This window comes from Abramis brama (genome assembly GCF_963993115.1).
Source record: "Abramis brama genome assembly, chromosome: 7".
NCBI lineage: Eukaryota > Metazoa > Chordata > Actinopteri > Cypriniformes > Leuciscidae > Abramis > Abramis brama.
In genome coordinates this window covers 40,795,780-40,818,309 of record NC_139969.1, presented here as the reverse complement: position 1 = coordinate 40,818,309, position 22,530 = coordinate 40,795,780, and the positions used below count along the sequence as shown (strand labels likewise).

At 41.4% G+C, this 22,530-nt stretch overlaps 1 protein-coding gene across 4 annotated transcripts in view; it reads left to right on the top strand.

Moving 5' to 3' along the window:
* Window positions 1-566: 566 nt before the first annotated feature.
* The window catches only part of LOC311087281 (uncharacterized protein), a 180,046-nt gene continuing 158,082 nt past the window's right edge, over window positions 567-22,530 (top strand). The window contains exons 1-6 of one of the 4 annotated variants that reach the window (XM_084120580.1): window positions 567-1,271; window positions 2,729-2,857; window positions 3,438-3,542; window positions 3,718-3,802; window positions 4,064-4,259; window positions 4,354-6,184. In XM_084120580.1, the coding sequence (XP_083976706.1) occupies window positions 2,799-2,857; window positions 3,438-3,542; window positions 3,718-3,802; window positions 4,064-4,259; window positions 4,354-6,184 (2,276 nt within the window). In that variant the 5' untranslated portion in view covers window positions 567-1,271; window positions 2,729-2,798. Of the gene's footprint in view, window positions 1,876-2,728; window positions 2,858-3,437; window positions 3,543-3,717; window positions 3,803-4,063; window positions 4,260-4,353; window positions 6,185-22,530 lie in introns of all 4 variants that reach the window. The other 3 variants (XM_084120578.1, XM_084120579.1, XM_084120581.1) reach the window with 3 other exon arrangements.

Sequence of the window (22,530 nt, the reverse complement as noted above, 5' to 3'; positions counted from 1 at the left end):
AAAACATGCAGTGTATTAAAAACGAAGTAAAAAAATTTGCCTGCAATTTATTCTTTTTCAGTTTTAAAGATAATTTATTTAGTTTCAATTTATATTTTCATTAGTTTCTTGAAAAGCTACGTTCATTTTTATTGGCACAAGAATAGCTCCATAACAATCCACATGATCTTCATCTCCAGAGCTGCTCTTCAGAGTCACTTCACAAGCTTTTCCCCGTTTCATCTGAGAAAAACCACTGACAAATACACACTGAAACTGATTAATTACATTTTAAAAGAAAGTTTTAATTCATTTCAAAAGTTTAAAATTTAAAATTAAAATTTAGAGATATATGTGGTATAATATCCCGCTCCAGTGCAGTAGGTGTCGGTGTGCAACTGTTCAGCTGTTCCAAACCCTCCTGTAAAACACACGAAGAAGAGGAAAACGAAAGTAATTTCTCAATCTGTGGGTGCTTCTCATTTCTTATTTGTGCATCCTCGTTTCCTTTCCTCGCTTCCTTTCCTCGCGTCTCAGCTCCGCCCCCTGTAGGATGCGAGGGAAGGTTGCAAGGAAAAGACGCGAGGATGGAGGATTCGAATGTAACTTTTTTTTATACATTGGAATACTTGATCACTCAAGCGTCACTTCATCGCGTCATCAGCAGCGCTCAAAGGATCTGCCCTTATGTTGTTGAAGTTTGTTTATTTAAGAAATTCATAATAAATAATAATAAAGCAAGATACCCTGTTGAAATATGTGAGATGTGTGGTTTATATAAACTGCAAAGGTAAAGTATAAATTAAAATGATTGTGACCGATGTGAAGGGGGAGGAGAATTTAGACGTGCGTCACGTTTAAGTCAATAAAACTCTTCCGCATAGGATACACCTGTGTATCCTCGCTCATGACTCCTCAGGAAGCCTCCTAACTCCTCGATCCTCGACTCCTCGCGGTGCAATTAGAGAATTGAGATGTCCTTCAAGATGGCTGAGCTCGATCGGTTTCCGGGTCATAGGATGGAGGACGGAGGAGCGAGGAGACGAGGAGGGATATTGAGAAGCACCCTGTGTTCTTGTCTGTACTTGTGTTCTTGTGAAACGTCATCTTTTGTGGCCCAAGTACTGTCCCAATACACAAGTTTGCATTTTGGCAAGAACGGTTAAAAATCCCGGAAGTGTTCTTGACACGCCCATTTTACCGAGGATGCATCGGTTGGTAACTTGTGTGAACTTGACGGCAGAAATATCTCAGCATTCATTTCGGCAGTCGAGGAAGGTAGAGGCAATACAGTAAGTCGTTTTTCTACAATTTCATCACTAAATTCACTTCTGAGAACATTTGATGCGAGAGGGTTAGGGTCTGCTCACAGACTCGAAGCAGAAGTATAAACAACAGAAGCAGAATGAATGGAGACAGGCGTTGCTTTACTGTTATGAATATACATTACATTGTAGTGTACACTACAGAGTTAGAGTAATCCCTTGAGCTGAGGGTAGGCTTGGGCGATAAAGCCTGGCTGTTATCGTCAATAATTCTCGTTATGTTTGGGTACTGCAGAAGGCGTCTGTGCGGGGGTATTATTGCGCAATACTAGCAAGAACACATCGTCTCAAACTGTCAGCAGCGTTCTGTGTGCTCGTCACCTTGTGAGTTCATTCTTCCAAGAACAACTAGCAAGAGCGTTCTCCCCAAGAACACAAGTCCGTTCTTTGCATTCTTGGTTTTGAGAAACAAACCTGTTGCTCACTAATAACACTCGCGGGCATTTATGAGTTTAATCCACAATCCATCGAGACCAGGAAGAGATTCTGAGAACGACGCGCGCGGACTGACAACAAGCGTTACTGAGTTTAAAATACTGATAAATTCTCTTCTTAGTGGACAAGACTGCAAGTAAGTTTAATACATTCTCCATTAAAGTCATTTGTAATTATTAGGAACTTAATATTGTATATTAAGCTTGATTTAAATGTGAAGTTACAGAAGGCTGTTCTTCTGCTACTCCGAACAGACGAATAATCTGCCAGAAATTACAATCTTTGTAATTGATTAGGTAATTTGTAATTTGCAGTAGGTTGTATTGAGAAAGGTTTATTGAAAAGGGTTATTGAAAACAAATATGTTTCTGAAAGTTTTCTCCCATTTCCTCGTTTTAGGCTGTTGTTTTTGTGGTGTGAAATCGAAAGTATTTTTGAAGCAGACATTTACAGTAGACAGAGATGAAGCCTAACGTCAATGAACAATCTGATATTATTAAACTTAATATTTCATAGTTCATATATAGCAATTATGATTAGTACTTATACAGTATGTCTATTATAATTCTGGTTTCTTTTACTTAATCAGTTATTTCAGGATCTTTTGAAAGTAATGAAATCAACCATCATTGTGAACTTGAAGTAATGATTAAATGACAAACGATTCAACAATTAATAGAGACTGGGTAAATATGATTGTAAAATGATATTATACTGTAATAGAGAATATGACAAATTGGGTTCAGTTTTCCCAGCACTGTGTAAATTTCTGTTCCCCAATGTATTCATATTTAGAGTCAGTTAAACTCATTAAACAATCAGAAATGATTAAGACCATTCAGTTATTTTACATGGCAATATATTTGTTTGTAACTCACTTTATTTTATAGATTGTTTTTGCTGTTGCTGTTGTTGATGATAACTCAGCATTCTTCATTATTGTCTTAAATAAGATGTTCTTCATCTGTGTAAAATGGTGTCATTTCCAGGTGATGCTGAAGGATTGAGTGTTTTCAGAAACCAGTGCTGATCAGTTTTCAGTGTCAGTTTAGCTGCAGTATGTCAGAGGAAAGAGGAAAGGACTCTCTCTCTCAGATGAGGCTCTCAGAGAAACACAGGTAAGACTGCGTCTGTTTTCACACTATCAGTTTAAACTCGACTGGACTTTGTGTTTCCGTCAATAACAAAACTTTAAGCATTGGTCTATATTTGCAAATATTTTGCACAACTTGAATTTTGAACTTCTTAAATTAACACTGACATTATCTATAAAGCCCTGTTTGCTGTATAGAAAATATCACAGTTAATAATTTGTTAATAACCTTCTAGACGCTTAATTAATCCAAATAAATGACTTTAGATTTTAGAACATAAAATTATTGGCAGACATTAGGAAACAACTATACACTTAATTTAATTTAATTTTCACAGACATTTCTGCTCTCCATTTCTGTCAATAAACAAACACTTGAAATGTTTTCTTAAATTAAAGTATTTTTTAACCTGATTAATATATTAAATAAATTGTTAAACCAGTGAGAGCCAGTAAATAAAATCACCGTTAACTATAAAACTGTTGATTATGTGAGTGTGTGTATTTCTGTGGAGGATTAGATAAAGACACAGATGTGTTTCACACACAGTTGATCCTCCTTTACTAAAGTGTTTTCTCTCTCTCTCTGTTCTTTGTGTCATCAGTGTAAGATCAGGCTCACATGTGTCCAGCTCTGTGTCTCTGAAGAGTGATCGGTCTAAAGGTAATCCACCAGACTTCAGTGAGAAAACACCATCATCTAATAAAAGGTATTTTGTGTTACAATTTTTTTGTCACACGTTGACTGTGTTTAAAAGTTGTATCAGTGAATACCAATCATGAAACATGTTTAGATCAAATATTTGTCAGAGTATTCACAGCTAATGCTTATTTCTCTTTCTGTAAGATATCTGTTAGTATTTTATTTTACTAATTTGATTACAGGCTTCAATATGAGACATTAGACTCAGACGTTCAGACTCACAGGAACCACGAGAATTTCAAAGACAATCTTCTAGGGATCTTCCAGGTAGGAAAACACATTTTTATAAATGTTTAATATTTCTAACAAACAAATATTTTATTGAACAAAGAATTTTTTTTTTTTTTTGATCACTTATTTTTCCTTTTAAACACATTTTAGCACAACATGGTTAGCATGTTAGTCTTTTAACTGGGTTTTGTTATGCACATGTATTATAATTATTGAATAAATAGTGTTGACCAAATGTAGATGTGCAATTTGGCTTAAATTGTGTTATTCTGTCTTTTCTCCTACTTTTGTTTGTAGGATCTTGAGAGCAAAATAATCACATTTCTGAAGAATGAGCTGGAGAAGTTAAAGAAAATATTACAAAAAGAGAACACGCAACACTTTGTGAAGGACTTTAATGAGAACAGATCCAGTATCAAAGAATCAGCTCTTGATCTCACACTACATTACCTGAGAGAGATGAAGCAAGATGAAGCTGCTGATACTCTAGAAGGTAAGATACTCATGATCATCTGTCAGATTGTCTCTTATAAATGTAGGAGAGAAAATGAAGACTAAAACTATCTATTGTCTGTTCCTGTGTTTAGATGAGCTGCTCTTCATTCCTCAGCTGAAATGTGTCCTAAAGAACAAGTGTCAATGTGTGTTTGAAGGAATTGCGAAGCAAGGTGACTCCACACTTCTGAATAACATCTACACAGATCTCTATATCACTCAGGGCGGCAGTGAACAGGTCAATACTGAACATGAGGTGAGACAGATTGAAGTTGCTTCCAGGCGTCATGAAGCACAAGAGATACAGGTTGATTGCAAAAATTTGTTTGAAGCGCCTGAACAAGACAAAGAGATCCGAACTGTACTGACAAAAGGAGTCGCTGGCATCGGGAAATCAGTCTCTGTACAAAAGTTTGTTCTGGACTGGGCTGAAGGAAAAGAAAATCAAGATATCAGCTTCATATTTCCTCTTCCATTCAGAGAGATGAACTTAAAGGAGAAAGAAAAACTAAGTTTGATGGACCTTATAACTCAATTTTTCCCAGAGACAAAAGGACTGAACCTTACAAGAAGGAATCAGTTCAAAGTGCTGTTCATCCTTGATGGACTGGACGAATGTCGCCTTCCTCTGAAGTTTGACAGTAATGAGACGTGGCGTGATGTATCGTCACCAGCCTCTCTGGATGTTCTCCTAACAAACCTCATGAAGGGAAATCTGCTTCCTTCTGCTCTCATTTGGATCACCACCAGACCAGCAGCTGCCAGTAAGATTCCTCCTGACTGCATCGACCGGCTGACAGAGATACGAGGATTCAGTGACGCACAAAAGCAAGAGTACTTCAAAAAAAGATTCACGGATGATATTCAAGCCAACACAATCCTAGATCACATTAAACGATCAAAGAGTCTCTTTATCATGTGCCACATCCCAGTCTTCTGCTGGATTTCAGCCACTGTTCTCCAGAACATTCTGGAGGAGAAAAGAAATAATGATGTGAAAAACACTCAGGCTGATGAAATCTCTAAAACACTGCAGGAATCAAACACTGAAGACACTCCCAAGACTCTGACACAAATGTACACACACTTTCTCCGCTTTCAGATCCAACAGAGCCGCCGAAAGTATGATGGAGAATACGCACCAGATGTTTCCTGGGATAAAGACGCCATCCTTTCACTGGGAAAACTGGCATTTCATCAGCTGGAAAGAAACAACCTGATCTTCTATGACACAGACCTGGAAGCCTGTGGTATTGACGTCTATAAGGCATCAGTGTACTCAGGCATGTGTACCCAGATCTTTAAGGAGGAAACAGGGATTGTTCTTGGTACCATGTACTGCTTTGTTCACTTGAGCATTCAAGAGTTTATTGCAGCCCTTTATGCACATCTGTTTCTAGACAACAACAAGACAAGTGTGTTTGATCATGAGTCTACTGAACAGGAAAACAGAAATGAAACCATGATTGATTTTCTCAAGACTGCAGTGGACAAGGCGCTCGAGAGTGACAATGGACACCTGGACCTTTTCCTTCGCTTCCTCCTTGGTCTGTCACTCCAGTCCAATCGACGACTCTTACGAGGTCTGTTGACACAGCAAGACAGCAATGACCAGAGCAACAAGGAAATAGTTCAGTACATCAAGCAGAAATTAGAAGATAATCTTCCTGCAGAGAGATCCATCAATCTGTTCTACTGTCTGAATGAACTGAACGACCAAACTCTGGTGAAAAAGATTCAGACCCACCTTAGCAGAGGAAGTCTCTCATCTGGTGCCCTTTCACCTGCCCAGTGGTCTGCTTTAGTCTTTGTGTTGTTGACATCAGAGGAAGAGCTGGAGGAGTTTGAGCTTCAGAAATTCAAGAAATCAGACGAGTGTGTCATTAGATTATCGGCAGTCATCAAAACCTCCAGAAGAGCTCTGTAAGTCTTTTAATATATTTTGTCATGTTTAGCTCTCATCTGAAAAATGCATTTATCTACATTACTCTATAGTGATTCCCCATCATAAACATGAACCTATCCCTGTAAAGCCTGACATTAAATAGTTTGTTTTGTGTGTGTGTGTGGAGGCAGTTTATCAAACCTTAAGACAAAAAATAAAATACCATAAAAAATGTTTGCATGTTTCATATGATACACCAGACTTGTATGACTTATATAGAATTATATATATATATAAATATATATATTATATATATATAATAATATATACTAGTGCAAAGTGCCCATGCAAAATCAGTTTTTGTGTGTGTTTTTAGTAATTGTTGGATTGGTGTATTTGAGTGCTCATTGTTACAATTACACAGCAAAAGTTCAGTGACATTTGTATTTGTGCATGGTAGAAAGCAAAAACTGAGACTAACATAATGACATACAATAAATATGGAAAATTGAACTACACGATTGAGGGAGCAGGCTACACAGTGAACTCTGAGAAAACGCTACGCTTGAGCAAACAGTTTGTGAATAGGCTACTACAAATGATGGCCGTGAAAGAGACTGTGAATGCATTGAATTAGGCTGACACAAATTACAAAATAAGGTGACACAAAATTGGGGGAAAATGTTTTCGCACTTTAAAAAAAGGGAAAAAATGTTTTTCGCAATTTTAATCACATTTCCTGCATTTACATACCTTTAGGGATTATGGTGATACAAAATCCAGAAAATAATTAAGTTGATTATAATGATAAATTCGGCCAAAAAGAAAAATGTCTTACTTTCTTTATTGTTTAATAGGGGCCGATTGCCAAGACTTGAGATAATCATTTTATAATGTCAAAAATGTGCACCATTAATGTTTTGTGTGTAAATAAAATTTAAATAATGTGAGACTCAATTTCCACTGTAATGTAGAAACAACATAAAGACAGTATATTTTAAATAATTGTTTAATGGCATCTTTTTATGAATGAAGGCCAGTAACACTGATATTAATATAGCTACTGATGTCTCAATGAAAATTATTTTTTACTTTTGAAAATTATAACAACTTTTAATGTAAGTGAACTTAAAACAATCCTCACGTAAACCCAAATAAATGTAATATTTACCTGTGCCCCTCCTGTCCAACAGGTATGAAATATACAGAAATTGAATATGGTTATCAAACAGTCCGCACTGCATAAATTATAAATTAAATATAGATTAATACTTATTAAAGCTACAAACGTTCTTTAGTCAAGAGCAGTGAGTGATTTTTCTCTGTTCCCTTTGTTCTTTGGTTAACTTTACTGACAGACAGAATTAGTGGCTGCTGTCACTTTAAGATCTGCCGCTGATGACAGGATCTTACACATTTCATTTTCTTATTTACTCTTGTTCATTTAAGACTTTATTTAACTAATTTAAGACTGCTTTTCTGTTATGAGGATACTCGACAAAACGGACATTTTGGCATAAATGTGTGTTATTGTTCATACAAGCACGAAAGAGAATTGACCAGCAAAACTGATTCTGGCACGCTGTCTGTGCGCTCGATACTGGCGTGAGTCTTTCTGTGCATCGTGTGTGTGAGTGTGTGCATCAGGACATTCACAGACATCGCAATACCTGCTCATTATAACTTTCAGTGAGGTATTTTTAGTGTGTGCAAGCGATGTTCCTGGACGCGGCTGCGCGCATTGACACAGGCAGGCTCTCAGGCTCTCTATTGCACAGTAGCGATAACGTTAAGAGCACCAGAATAAAATATAATATTCAGAAGTAAATAGTGTAGCTGACTTACAGATTCAGTTAACATCCACAAATGAATAAGCGTGACGATTGAGGGAGCAGGCTACACAGTGAACTCTGAGAAAACGCTCCTTAAAGGTGCCTTGTGTAATGTCCGGCAAAAAATCAATTCATACTCAACATTCCATACCAGATGGGGGCAGTATACCTCCAGAAAGTGAGTTGGTCTACTCTAGAGTAACAACCGAGAAACGGCATAGTCTCTATGCTCCGCCCCTACCTTCACAACGACCCTAGAGCCATAGCCGAAGCCGAGCCAACTCCTAACTGTACGTTCACACCGCCGCCGACTTGAGCTTCTAAAGTTACCGGAAGTCATTCATTTTCAGTGGAAGCTGGCTTCTCTTAGCTGCAAGGAGTGTCAAATCCATCGGCGTCGCATTTTGGGCGTTTTGAGTGTCAATCAGAAAGTTGAAAGTAGCTAAACTTTATGGTAATGAGCTACGACGCGGTTCAGCGGCAAGCAGCGGCAAACGCCAGCAACCAATCGGTATATAGACATCCTTCGTGCTGGCTGATTCCGGAGAAACATACGATGTAAACTTTCGTTCCTACCAAAACATTAGTTCTGAGAAAATGGAGGAGAAGCTGATCATCGCCGTTGCTGGGTTTCCTATCATTATCGGATTAATTGCACAGTTTAACCATCATAGAGTGAAAGTTTAGCATTTGTATGTGTTTTTAAGTCCTGTCAGTTTAACAGGGCGCGCTTGACAGGGCATATATAAGAACAAGCAGAGAGAGAGAGTGCCCCGCACTCACTATTAATAATAATAATAGCTAATTTTTCTTTTTTCCGCGACCAAATGTGACCAAAACAGTTATACAAATGCTGTCATTATAAAAGGTTTCTAGTGTTAATATATTGCTTGTTTTTTCTGTTTACATTTCATGGTGTGACTCTTCTCTTCTCCCATGATCGAACATAGAATGCTGCTACGTCACAGCGGCCAAAGCGACAACAAGCGTCAACAACCTTCCCCGTACTTTTTGACAAGCGTCCTTGACAGGGCGGCCAGAGCTTCTTTGCAGCTCAAGTCGGCGGCGGTGTGAACGTACAGTAATAGAGGACGTTTTGACTCCAGAGGAACGTTGGTTGATGTCAAGTGATTTTGAAATATGACATCTTCAAGCTACTCCCCTTCACCTTTACCAGTGAATATGTTCATATTCGTTTTGTTCATATTACATTTTTATTGTTAGTTTGAATTAAATTTGACAGACAGTATGTATTCCTCATACATAATATCGATCAATCAGTGTTTTTTATCAGCGTGAAGAGGTCAATAACATAGCTGGAGAACAATTCAGGAAAGCCATTTAATAAACATAATATAGGTCTCTTCACTGAACTGAAATGTAGTAGTGGGCTGTACTTTCCACACGATTGACATCAGGTTCAAGTACGCCCACAAGCCGTGCGAGTTATTCGTGTATTGCAGTTTGGCTGACCGTGTTATGTTGCCCGCATACTGCCTCCCATGGCCGAAACTGGTATTATGACACCTGTCGGGCTGTGGCTAGTAATTTAGCATGCTAATTCAGGTTGATATCTCTGCAGCACTATAACTTGTCATTTCTTTAATGACATCATCGCCCTTATTTCTTCTCATTCTTTTGATGCGTGTAGCTCATTTTTTGGATATTTTTACCTCAATTCTTACACATGGCACCTTTAAGCTCCGCTGCTTGCTTCGACCCTCTCTGTCTATGGTCCTGCGTTGTGCTCATTCAGTGTGCAGTGTGAGAGGGGGAGTGGTCTCTGGACCTGCGCTGTGCTCACTCAGTGTCAGTGTGAGAGGGGGAGTGGCCTCTGGTCCTGCACTGTGCTCACTCAGTGTGCAGTGTGAGAGGGGGAGTGGCCTCTGGTCCTGCACTGTGCTCACTCAGTGTCGGTGTGAGAGGGGGAGTGGCCTCTGGTCCTGCGTTGTGCTCACTCTGTGCAGTGTGAGAGGGGGAGTGGCGTCTGGTCCTGCGCTGTGCTCATGAGAGGGGGAGTGGCCTCTGGTCCTGCGCGGTGCTCATTCAGTGTGCAGTGTGAGAGGGGGCGTGGCCTCTGGTCCTGCGTTGTGCTCACTCAGTGTGCAGTGTGAGAGGGGGAGTGGCGTCTGGTCCTGTGCTGTGCTCACGCAGTGTGCAGTGTGAGAGGGGGAGTGGCATCTGGTCCTGCGCTGTGCTCACTCAGTGTGCAGTGTGAGAGGGGGAGTGGCCTCTGGTCCTGCGCTGTGCTCACTCAGTGTGCAGTGTGAGAGGGGGCGTGGCCTCTGGTCCTGCGTTGTGCTCACTCAGTGTGCAGTGTGAGAGGGGGAGTGGTCTCTGGTCCTGCGCTGTGCTCACTCAGTGTCAGTGTGAGAGGGGGAGTGGCCTCTGGTCCTGCGTTGTGCTCACTCAGTGTGCAGTGTGAGAGGGGGAGTGGCCTCAGGTCCGGCGCTGTGCTCACTCAGTGTGCAGTGTGAGAGGGGGAGTGGCGTCTGGTCCGGCGCTGTGCTCATGAGAGGGGGAGTGGCCTCTGGTCCTGTGCGGTGCTCATTCAGTGTGCAGTGTGAGAGGGGGCGTGGCCTCTGGTCCTGCGTTGTGCTCACTCAGTGTGCAGTGTGAGAGGGGGAGTGGCGTCTGGTCCTGTGCTGTGCTCACTCAGTGTGCAGTGTGAGAGGGGGAGTGGCGTCTGGTCCTGCGCTGTGCTCACTCAGTGTGCAGTGTGAGAGGGGGAGTGGCCTCTGGTCCTGCGCTGTGCTCACTCAGTGTGCAGTGTGAGAGGGGGAGTGGCCTCTGGTCCTGCGTTGTGCTCACTCAGTGTGCAGTGTGAGAGGGGGAGTGGTGTCTGGTCCTGCGCTGTGCTCACTCAGTGTCAGTGTGAGGGGGGGAGTGGCCTCTGGTCCTGCGTTGTGCTCACTCAGTGTCAGTATGAGAGGGGGAGTGGCCTCTGGTCCTGCGTTGTGCTCACTCAGTGTGCAGTGTGAGAGGGGGAGTGGCGTCTGGTCTTGCGCTGTGCTCACCCAGTGTGCAGTGTGAGTGGCGTCTGGTCCGACGTTGTGCTCACTCAGTGTGCAGTGCGAGAGGGGGCGTGGCCTCTGGTCCTGCGCTGTGCTCACTCAGTGTGCAGTGTGAGGGGGGAATGGCCTCTGGTCCTGCGCTGTGCTCACTCAGTGTGCAGTGTGAGGGGGGCGTGGCCAGCGGTTAGAGCAGCAAAAGCCAATGTGTGCTTCTTTTACCGATATATATTTTAACGAATCTTTTGCATTTCTAATCCAAACAACTTCAAACTTGGCACTGCACTTACTTGTGCCCGTAGCAAGACATCTGTCAAGTTTGAAATCCATCCGACTAATGGTTCGAGAGATATGACATTAAAAAAAGACAGCTGAGCAGCGACATGTGAAGACGTGTTCTTGCGAGCTCTGCTTGGATTGAACATTTATTTAATTTTTCCACTCTCCTTTTCGTTCTTTCTGGTGCGAACCTGTCTCTAGTGTGCCTAGTTCTTCGAATTAGTAGTATATATATTTTTTTGATTTAAGTCCAAAGCTGCTCAAAATGCCTAAATCGCACAAGCCGAGGCCAGGGCCTGATGCCCCAGACTTGCCTGATGTGGATCCGACCGCGGAGGTGGGGTCAGGGTCGGATCTCGGCGCAATCATGGCTGCCATTAAGCAAACGGAGCAGAATGTGCTAGTCAAGATCGACTCGTCTGTGATGGCAGCTGCAGGTGAATTACACAAGAAAATGGACAACTTAGCGAGTGATTTAAGGACAGAAATCCTGAATGTGCGCGCAGAGTTTGCGAAGGTTATTGAAGAAATACAGAAAGAAAGCGCCACATTATCAACCCGCATTGATGATCTTGAGGAGGAAGCTAATGGCCAGGCTAACCGTGTTGTAGCACTTGAAGCTCAAGTTGATACGCTATCTACTCAAGTTGCCCGGTTGGTAGATAAGACCGATGATCTGGAGTCACGACAGCGGCGAGATAACTGCAGACTAATCGGAGTAGAAGAGGGATTCGGAAATATACGACCGGAGAGAGCCGTGGCTGAATTGTTGAAGGAAGCGCTAGCCCTCGACTATACGCCGACGCTTGATCGGGCGCATAGGAGCCTGCAGCCGAGGCCAAAGGATGGGGATGCCCCGAGACCAATAATCGCCAAGTTCCACTACTTTCAGGAGAAAGTGGATGTTCTTCGGAAGGCCATGGGAGCAGGTCCCATCACCCACAATGGGAAGCGTTTTTACATCTACCCAGATTACTCGGCCGCCGTCAGGAAAAAGAGAGCAGCCTTTACCGAGGTGAGAGGATTGCTTCGCCGGTGTACGGGCGTGAAATATGGTCTCCTGTATCCAGCTACATTGAAGATCACGGCCCCAGCTGGCGAGCAGATGTCTTTCGAAGAGCCGATCAAGGCAAAGCACTACATCGAGACCAACCTACGCTCACGGGAGACGGAGGGAGAGTGACAGTTAATTCACGGACCATAACAGGTATCACACTGCACGTTAGCATTGCTGTAGTTTGTGCAGGCTTTGACTGGTAAACGTCGCCACGCTACAGTTGGATGCATTTTATGTTTGGACAATGCATAGTTTACTACAATATGTTGAGGGTTTATGTGGACATCATGTGGCCTGGAGAATATTTTATTTAAGAATATCTTTAGCATCCTCATTGGTTTTCCCTTTTCTCTGCCACGTCAGTGTGGATAACGCTGAGTCTCAACTTGACACTATAACCCTAATTGTACTTTTACTTTGTTTTCTAATTTATTCTGTTTAATTAATCCCATTATTACCACCAGTGTCATTCATTTTATTTGATTTTACTCTTTTCTTGTGGGATTATCTTCCAACTGTGAGTGTTTGAAACCGTATCAGCCTGTAAACAGATGGGTACCGGCATGCATGTAGCAATAATAGTGTTGAGACAAGGGTCCTATTACATTTTGTTCTACCTTTGCTGAGTTCATGTAAGAGTTGAAGTTAGTGTAAACGTGTTATATGCCTAGGAGAGAGAGGAGAGTTTTCAGGGCGGTCTCAGGTTTAAGGAAGACCAGCCCAGGGGCCCAGGATGGTAAGAGGTTTATCTATGTTTATCTGTTCGTTTTTGTCAGTTTTGTTTTGGGTTTATTTGTGGTTTATGATTTGACTCAAACAGGCATTGAAGTACTGAGGTATAGCCAATGTGTAGGACCGGTTCATTATCAATTGTGGCACTATGATTCTGGATAATGTAAATAGTCAACAAGAAGCGGTTTCATTTATTAGCTGGAACGTCAAAGGGCTGAATAATATGGTTAAAAGGAGCAAAGTATTTAGTCATTTGAAATCATTCAAACCTGATGTAATTTTCCTACAGGAGACGCACTTAAATATTAACTCCCATAAAAGACTAAGCTGTAATTGGATTGGACAAATATATCATTCTCGTTTTAACTATAAAGCCAGGGGAACGGCAATCCTAATTAGGAAGGGGATTCCATTTAAACACTCTGAATATACACTCTGAATATATTGTTGTAGTGGGCAAGCTATTTAACACACCATTAATATTGGCTAATATTTATGGACCTAACTGGGACAATGCACAATTCTTTCTTAATTTTTTTTCGACTCTCCCAGACCTTAACTCCTACAAACTAATTCTAGGTGGAGACTTTAATTGTGTCCTTCATCCTCAGTTGGACAGGTCAAGCGTAAGGTCGAACAATATTTTCTCGTCAGCTGCAGTGGTTATCAATTCTCTCCTTCGTTCTTACGGCTTATCAGACCCTTGGCGTATAAAAAATCCAACTACGAAGCAATTTTCTTTTTTCTCCCCTGTTCATAATAGTTACTCCAGGATTGATTACTTTATTGTCGATAACCAGCTATTACCCTTAATTTCCAGCACCAAATATCACAGTATAGTGATATCAGATCACAGCCCAGTACAGATGGATTTAGTTTTCCCAGGCAATGTAGCGCCCCAACGAACATGGCGGCTAGATCCCCAATTACTTTTATGTAAACACTTTAGAATATTTCTCAACAATCAGGTCGACTTCTTTTTGGAAATTAATGACACTCAGGATGTGTCAAGGGAGTTTTGTGGGAGTCTATGAAAGCCTATATTAGGGGCCAAGTTATTTCTTATGTGGCACATAGAGATAAGGAGCGTTCTAAACAACTTAAAGGACTGGCTGACAAAATTGCAGATATTGACAAGCGCTATGCTCTTTCACCTACGCCAGATCTTTTTAAGGAGAAATTACTGCTGCAAACAGAATTTAACACGCTTATGACATGGAAAGCCGAAAAAAATATTTTTAAATCCAGACAGGTATATTATGAGCATGGAGATAAGGCGGGGAGGCTCCTTGCACTGCAGCTCAAACAGCAGTCGGCTGAACAAATGATTTCAGGAATTGAAATAGGTGCTGACTCGATATCCCACAACCCCCGAGTCATTAATGACCAGTTTAAACAATTTTATTCTACCCTATATCAATCAGAGGTGGGTAGTAACTCGTTTGAGATCTACTCATTTCTTGATTCGCTGGATCTCCCCAAGCTTTCTCCAGATGCTCAGTCATCTCTAGAACAGCCGTTGTCGCTTGAGGAGATAGCGAGTGCCATCTAGATGTCTCAGACAGGAAGGGCGCCAGGTCCGGACGGTTTCCCCATGGAGTTCTACAAGGAATTCTCCTCTAAACTCACACCCATCCTGAAATCAGTCTATGATGAAGCTTTGGCTACTGGAAATCTGCCGCAGACACTTACCCAGGCCACGATTTCAGTCTTACTAAAGAAAGATAAGGATCCTGTACAGTGTAGTTCATACAGGCCAATAAGCCTTCTGTGCTGTGATTATAAGATTTTAACCAAAACTCTTGCACAAAGGTTAGACCCTATTATTTCCACCATTATTGATGAGGACCAAACAGGCTTCATTCCCGGACGGCAATCATTTTTTAATGTGAGAAGACTATTTAGTGTGATATTTTCCCCCCATTCAACAATACATCCGGAAGTTATTCTGAGCCTTGATGCTGAAAAGGCATTTGACAGAATCGAATGGACCTATCTTTTCGCAGTTTTAGAAAAATTCGGCATGGGGCCTACTTTCTGTAGGTGGATCAAAGTTCTATATTCAACACCTATGGCGGCAGTCAGGACAAATGGTCTGATTTCGGAATATTTTCCGCTCTACAGAGGAACAAGGCAGGGTTGCTGCCTGTCGCCCTTCCTGTTTGACATTGCGATCGATCCACTGGCAATTGCTATCAGATTTGATGGGAGGATTAAGAGTATATCCAGGGGTGAAATAAAACATAAAACTTTGCATTATGCTGATGATTTCCTTTTGCAGATATCAGACCCAATTGAGAGTATGCCCCATCTTCTCCACTGGCTACAAAAGTTTAGTAACATATCGGGGTATAAAGTTAATTTGTAAAAATCTTTATTGTTTCCATTAAATAATCTGGCAAAACAGATCACTTATGAAAATTTGCCTTTTAAAATTGAAAATGACAAATTTACTTATTTGGGAATAGAAATAGCTGGCTCAATTAAGGCTATTTTCCAGTATAACTACAGGTCTATCTTAGATCGTACCAAAACTGATCTGGATAGGTGGTCAAAAATTCCATTCTCCCTGGCAGGATGGATAAATGCAGTGAAGATGACTGTAATGCCCAGGTTTCTTTATTTATTCCAAATGATTCACATTTTTCTCCCCAAATCCTATTTTGCTCAGCTGGACCGCTGTATCTCTTTGTTCATATGGAACAAAAAACCTGCACGTATGAAGAAAGCAAGCCTGGAGAGAGCTAAATCTGATGGGGGTTTGGGTTTACCTAATTTCTTGTTTTATTATTGGGCAGCCAATATTGTTAAGCTGACATACTGGATAACCATGTTCGCAGATAAGGAGGGTCCAGTCTGGACTGATATGGAACTGAGAGCTACACTCCCAGTTTCTCCGATTTCGATCTTAACTGCCCCTCTCCCACTAAATATTAAATCAACTGAGCTGAACTCAAATTTGGTGGTTCAGAATTCGATTAAGATCTGGGGTCAATTCAGGAAACATTTTAATTTGACAAATACATGTAGCTTCTCTCCAATAATGTTTAATCATCTTTTTGTACCATCTCAAATAGACCATTCATTTGCAGCTTGGCACAGAAGTGGCTTGGTCTTCTTTCGAGATCTCTTCACTGAGGATGGCTTTGTTTCATTTAAATCTTTATGTGAAGACCATAATTTACCTAAGTCTCACTACTTTAGATACCTTCAGGCTCGGAGTTTTGCCTCTAAATTTTTCTCAGGGTACCCATCTCCACCCTCTAAAGACCTACTATATTTAGTTCTTAATGTGAGTCAACCTACTAAAAGAGCAATATCAAAGATCTATGCATTAATTCTTGATAGCTGAAGAGGTGATACATGCACCCAACACTTTCTTTCAATCTTCAATTGACCATACTTTGTCTGCATCAATGTCAAATTTCCTTGTTAAATTCAATCTGACTTGCTCAGTCACTATTGTGTCCATGTGCTCTGATAACAAAGACTTAAACTCCTTGTCTGTCCATAACGGTGTAGCTCGTCCAGCTTTTTCAGTTGTGGGAAATAGTCTCGCATTCCTTCTAACCATTTTGTGAGTTCCTTTGTTACTTCACAATCACAAAACACTAAAACTTCTCTCTACTGTCTTACAAACAGAGGGTACAATCTTGTTAACACAGCTTAACTATTGTTAACTTTGCAAATTACCACACTTAACTTCCCTGCCGACAAGAACAGAGGATCAACAGACATAACTAGCACGTAAAGCTAATTCTTCTCTGCCTAAAGCAAAGGATACCAACTATTAGCACTTGATGCTAACTTTCTCTAGCTTACAGATAGGTCTTCTCTAGCAAGAGCATACACACAATATTAACATGTAACTGTTAATCTTCCCTGCCAACAAAAGAGGATAAATTTCATCTCTAAAAGAAAAACTTTTTTAGAGGCTCATCTTTAGTTAACCAAACTCTACAGCTGTTTGTTAACTACTTCTCTGAACGGCGCAGAGGAAAAACACATTTGTACTGGTCTGCATTGGTTCTTTGAATGGAGTGAAACTCACCGAATCGTTGGTTGTACAGAAAAATTTCGTCTGGAACTCAGTCAGCTTTGTTGAGATCTTTGAGCTTGAAGTTTCAAGATTCAGTCTGGAACTCAGTCAGGCATTGAGATCTTTTTGGAGCTTGAAGTTTTCAAACTGGAGGAAGCTGCTTGAAGTTCTTTGAGTTTCCTTTTTCTCCATCCGGGTCACGGCACCATCTGTTGTAAAGTTTTCTTTCATCGACGCAAGACCAGGAGACAGCTGGGATCACGTTCAACAGAAGTTATTCTTTATTGAGAACTCTGCTGTACGTTGCTGCAGTACTTCCAACATGATCTAACTCTAATACTGTATGCATTGTAGTTATATACATTCCAAGGGGGAGGGATTACATAGAGGTGGAGATTCTGAACAAAGCATGCAAATTAAGTATACAGGTTAAGGTAACACCCTAGACTGTGAGGGTCTGGCCAATCCTAATTCAATCAGCATAAGGCTCCGAGAGCCATTTGGGTCCGAAAGCCATTTGCAGAACAAAAGGTGAGATTCTCAGTGAATTATTCGTGTGCTAATCCCATCAGTCTGACAATAAGGAGAGAACAGAAATTGCAACTTTGCTGAGATCTTAACCTTAAAAGATTCTTTACCATGATGTTATGTACAGAAGCATATTTGAAATAGATTCTTAAATTTGTAACCCTTCAAGGGATACAACTACGTGCTGCCTTCCACAAGCAACAACTTCTGATATAAACAGGGAACTTCAGAACATTCTGATGAAACATAAGACTGCAAATCGACTCATCATTCATGTGGGGAAGAATATTCATAAAGAGCAGTCAGAACTAGAGGTCTGCGTGGGACTGTTTTTTAAGTCCCGCTCCCGCCCGCTCCCGCTGGGGTTATATCCCGCACCCACCCGTTCCCGCTATATATACACTATTTGTTCACCCGCTGTCTCCTTAGAATAATTTTCTTCCCGACCCGACCATCCCGCTTAATATAGATCTCCCAGAATTTCACATGTACATTTTCACAGAGAAAATAAAAATGTAGTCTGCACAAACATTTTTTTATTATTATTTTATTCGCCTTGTCAATATACAAAATTTAACATTTTGCTGCAGACAGTAGGGGAAAAAATGTCGCAGCGAAAAAAAAATTAAGTGTAGGCTATTATTTTTATTCGTATTATCAAAATTCGTAACATTTTGCTGTCAACACAGGAAAAGTGTCAGAGAAAGAAAGAAAATATGACGTCATTAAGCAAAATATGTAGGCCTTAACCGAACAATATGTAGGCCTTAACCTTCTCATCCCTGAGAAGAATGTGCTGACATACGTCTCTCCAACAAAATATATAAATTCAACAATAACAAAAAAAAATAATTAACAACTCAAAATTGTAGGCAAAATATGTAGGCCTTCCATCGCGAAATTAAATCACTTTTTAACCAAACAATTTAAGAAAAGAATATGCCGACATCGATTTCAACGTCTATAAACGAAACGAAATAAATTCAACAATAACTAATAATAAATTAACAACTCAAAATTGTAGGCCTTCCATCGCGAAATTAAACCACTTTTAAACAATTTAACATCCCTGGGAATGTGCCGACATCGGTTTCAACGTCTCTCCTACAAACAAAACATAAATTAAATTCAACAATAACTAATAATAAATTAACATCTCAAAATTGTAGGCAATATGAAATGAACGAAAGCCGTACTTACTTGGAAAAATCAGCTTTTTCCAGACTATTTTAAATATCCATGCAAGAAAAGAATGTCATTGACTGATGACGGTTTCAATACCGAACGTCTTTCTTCCAAAATCCGACCGCAAAGGCTGAATGCTCTCTCGGAAGGTGCACTCGTGGCCGGAATGCAGAGGACATATCTCGCAAGGTTGCTCAGAGCAGGAAACTGGGACTGATGTGAATCCCACCACTGCAAAACTTTTTGTTGACTTGATAATTCAAGTCTCATGGTCATGTACTCCTGAATCTGAATATCTAGTGATTTCGATCCAACTGATTCTTCATTGTCCTCCCAATCAGAAAATTTTGAGAGAACAGTAGGCCTTTTGGCAGGTGTTGGCTCAACATCCTCCTCACCATGGGTATCAAACTTTAAATCTTCTATTATCTCCTTGACACCCTGTATCACCTCCTGACGCCCTCTTTCATCCAACATTTTCAAACTTCGCAGATTTGGCGTAAGAAAGGTTGCTATTCTATAAAGCATGTGAACTGAATTTGGCAAAGTGGTGTCTGTTGACAGTAGTTCTTTCAGCCGTTTCACACAGACTGTTGCGATTTCAGAGAGCAGAGGGTCTTTTGTGGCTGATGTACAGTGCTCAATTAATCGCACAGACCACGGAAGAACTAGTGAGGCACTTGGAGTTATGTTGTCGGTTTCCAAGTCGTCAGTTGCCTCTTTAAAGGGTTTTAGGAATGATACTAGTAACTTGAGCGTGCTGGCGTTGATGCGTAAGATCTTGTCATGATTTTTGCTCTCAGTCAGCACAGATGCGATGTCTTCGTACTGTTCCAAAACGGAATTCAGCATGTCAAAATTTGAGTTCCACCGTGTCTCTACGGATTGTTTCAGTGACATTTTTAGCTTGGCCTGCTGTCCTGAGTGTTTGAAAAATGTGACCAATTTTTTAACATCAGTTAGAAGCCCAGCGATCTCTGGAGACATTTCCATTACGGCAGGACCAAACGCACTGGACAGAGTCACGTTTAGTATGTGCGCTGTGCAGTTTAGTCTCGTGTATCCTCGTAAGGCACTGATCATGTTAGCTCCACGATCTGTCACAAAAACTATCTTTCTGCCCATTTCTGTCGCATCAATGCCAAATATTCTGAGATTCTGCAGCAGGTGGATTCGAATATTTTCACCCGTCTTTGAGGTGCTTGGGTCAAAGGGGACAGCAAAAAGCACTCTAGAATGTAGCTCAGATTGCTCATTAACATAATGGATGGTTGCCGACAAAAATGACGTTTTGCGATAAGTTTCTGTCCATATGTCTGTTGTAATTGCACATCCGAATTTGTGTATTACTGCAGTGATTGCGTCAACAACATGTCTACGCAGACTCTGAGCCCTATTTTCAACATTTCTTGACACTGTTGTTGGATGTGGAAGTATCTCACTGACATTAAACTTTCCAATTTTTGCTGCTGTGTCGACCAAATGTTGGGCCAGCTGATTAAAACCTTTTCCGGACACAGTATCATACGGTCGAATGTCTTGGCAAACAAAGTCAACACATTTTTCTGTGGTCTCTTTTTTTAAACTGCTCTGGCACCGGCCTAGACTTTGTAAATGCCAGTTTAGTTTGACCCTTTGTGATGATGCATGAGTGCCGCCTTAATCCCGAGGTTCCAGTCTTGTGACTGCTGAACGGGAACACTTTTAGGCATTTATCACATTGCGCAAAGGGTATTTTTTTCCCATCTGCGTCTATGATGCATGAAAAAGACTCCCATACATTAGACTTGCCTGACGTGGGTTTCTTAGCAGTAAACTGACCATTGTCCAGTCCAAGTTGAACGTCCTTCAAGGACAGCGCATCCACACTTTGCTCCACACTTTGTTCTGCCATTTTTTTATTTTGAGGGCCGTTTATCACATACAGTCTGCCCTGAGGAATCGGACCGTTATGCACATGCTGCGCGCGCGCACAGGTCCAGCAAATACAATCAATGCATGACAGAAAGAACCGTTACTGGTCCGTGCGTGCAGCGCGTGCATAACGGTCCTGAGTACAGGGCAGACTGTAGCCTATACCCGGTGGTCGATAAGATTAAGATTAGGTAAAGCGAAGATATGCTGTTCTGAAAGAACGTCGGCGTCGGGAACGTGATATTGAATGACCGACCGCTCCCGTTCAAATTACACCAGAGTTACCGACCGCTGCCGTTTTTTAGTCGGAAATTTAATCCCGCGGCGCAAAATATCTGGTCGGGTCCCGCGGATCCTGCGGGACAGCCGCGGGAATGCAGACCTCTAGTCAGAACTCCTTAAGAAGGATTTCAATGAACTTTTTGAAACACTTAAAAGACTGAAAGTTCAAACATTCATCAGTGGACCACTCCCAGCAAGAGGAACAAACAGGTTTTCACGGTTGCTTGGGCTTAATACATGGCTGAAAAAAAACTTATGTCTTTTCTGGAGTCAGAGACAACTGTTTTATCAGGATGGCCACCACTCAAACAAACTTGGTTCAAGAGTGCTAAAGGACAATATCTACTTCTCCCTCAATCATCCTTCTGCAGTGTGTGCCAATCCACTCAATCTGAACGGCACACACACACCTGGACACATTATGAATGACCACAGAACTTCACTTCAGCAGCAAAATGGACATGCGGTTGACATATCACACAAGGACAATGATAACACCACTGAGCCACAACAACCTCTGCTCACGGACACAATCTCAGCTGAGCCCTGCCCACAGAGCTCACCACAGACAGACATATTAGAACTGCTCCAAGATTCAGCACCCAAGGACGACTTCCTGGAAAACAGCCAGGGAAGCCAGGACAGCATATCACAGCCTCCGATAACACCAGAGCAACAGCCCTTCTCACCAGACACTTTATCCCTCTCTCCAGCATCTCCACTTCTGTGCTTCTCACAGAAAATGGAAGAACTGGTGATTGCTGGAACCAGACTATCCCACTCTTTTGCTGCAAGCCCCCAGATATCAACCAAAAAACGGAAGGCACTGCAACCACCAAAGCCTGCGGGCCCAGCTCACCCTCCCCCTCCTGTGAGAGCTCTTCGGCTTCTGCCACAACGCCAGGGCCCACACCCTCCTCCATCTGCTCGAGGTGAACCAAAAACAACTGATACCAGCTCTCAGTGATATGTGTTGGGTCCCTGCTATGATAACAGTAACTTTCTCGAATGTTTACAGAACAAGCGGGAACCCAGTGTGCCTGTATCTTTCTCTATTGCTGTTCTATTATAAGATAGAAAGTCTAAGGCCTTCAATAGCCGTACAGCAAACCCAACTAATCTGGTGCCTATTACACGTCAAACTAAGATTGTTATGGGGACAAAAAGTAAGACTGTTAAGTTAGCACTTTTAAACATCCGCTCACTTAAAAATAAATCACTTCTAGTCAACGACTTAATAACCACAAACAACCTGGATTTTATGCTTCTAAATGAAACCTGGCTAGAAGACAGCTGCAGTGCAACAATCCTCAATGAAACAGCCCCTCCTAACTTTACTTTTATGAGTGTCTGCAGAGCTGTTAAGAGAGGTGGGGGTCTAGCTGCTCTTTTTAAAGATATCTATCAATGTAAGCAAATATCATTTGGGAATTACCCGTCTTTCGAATATCTGGGTATTGTGTTAAAAGGTGCTCCACGCATTTTACTTATCATTATTTACAGGCCTCCAAAATACTCTCCAGCC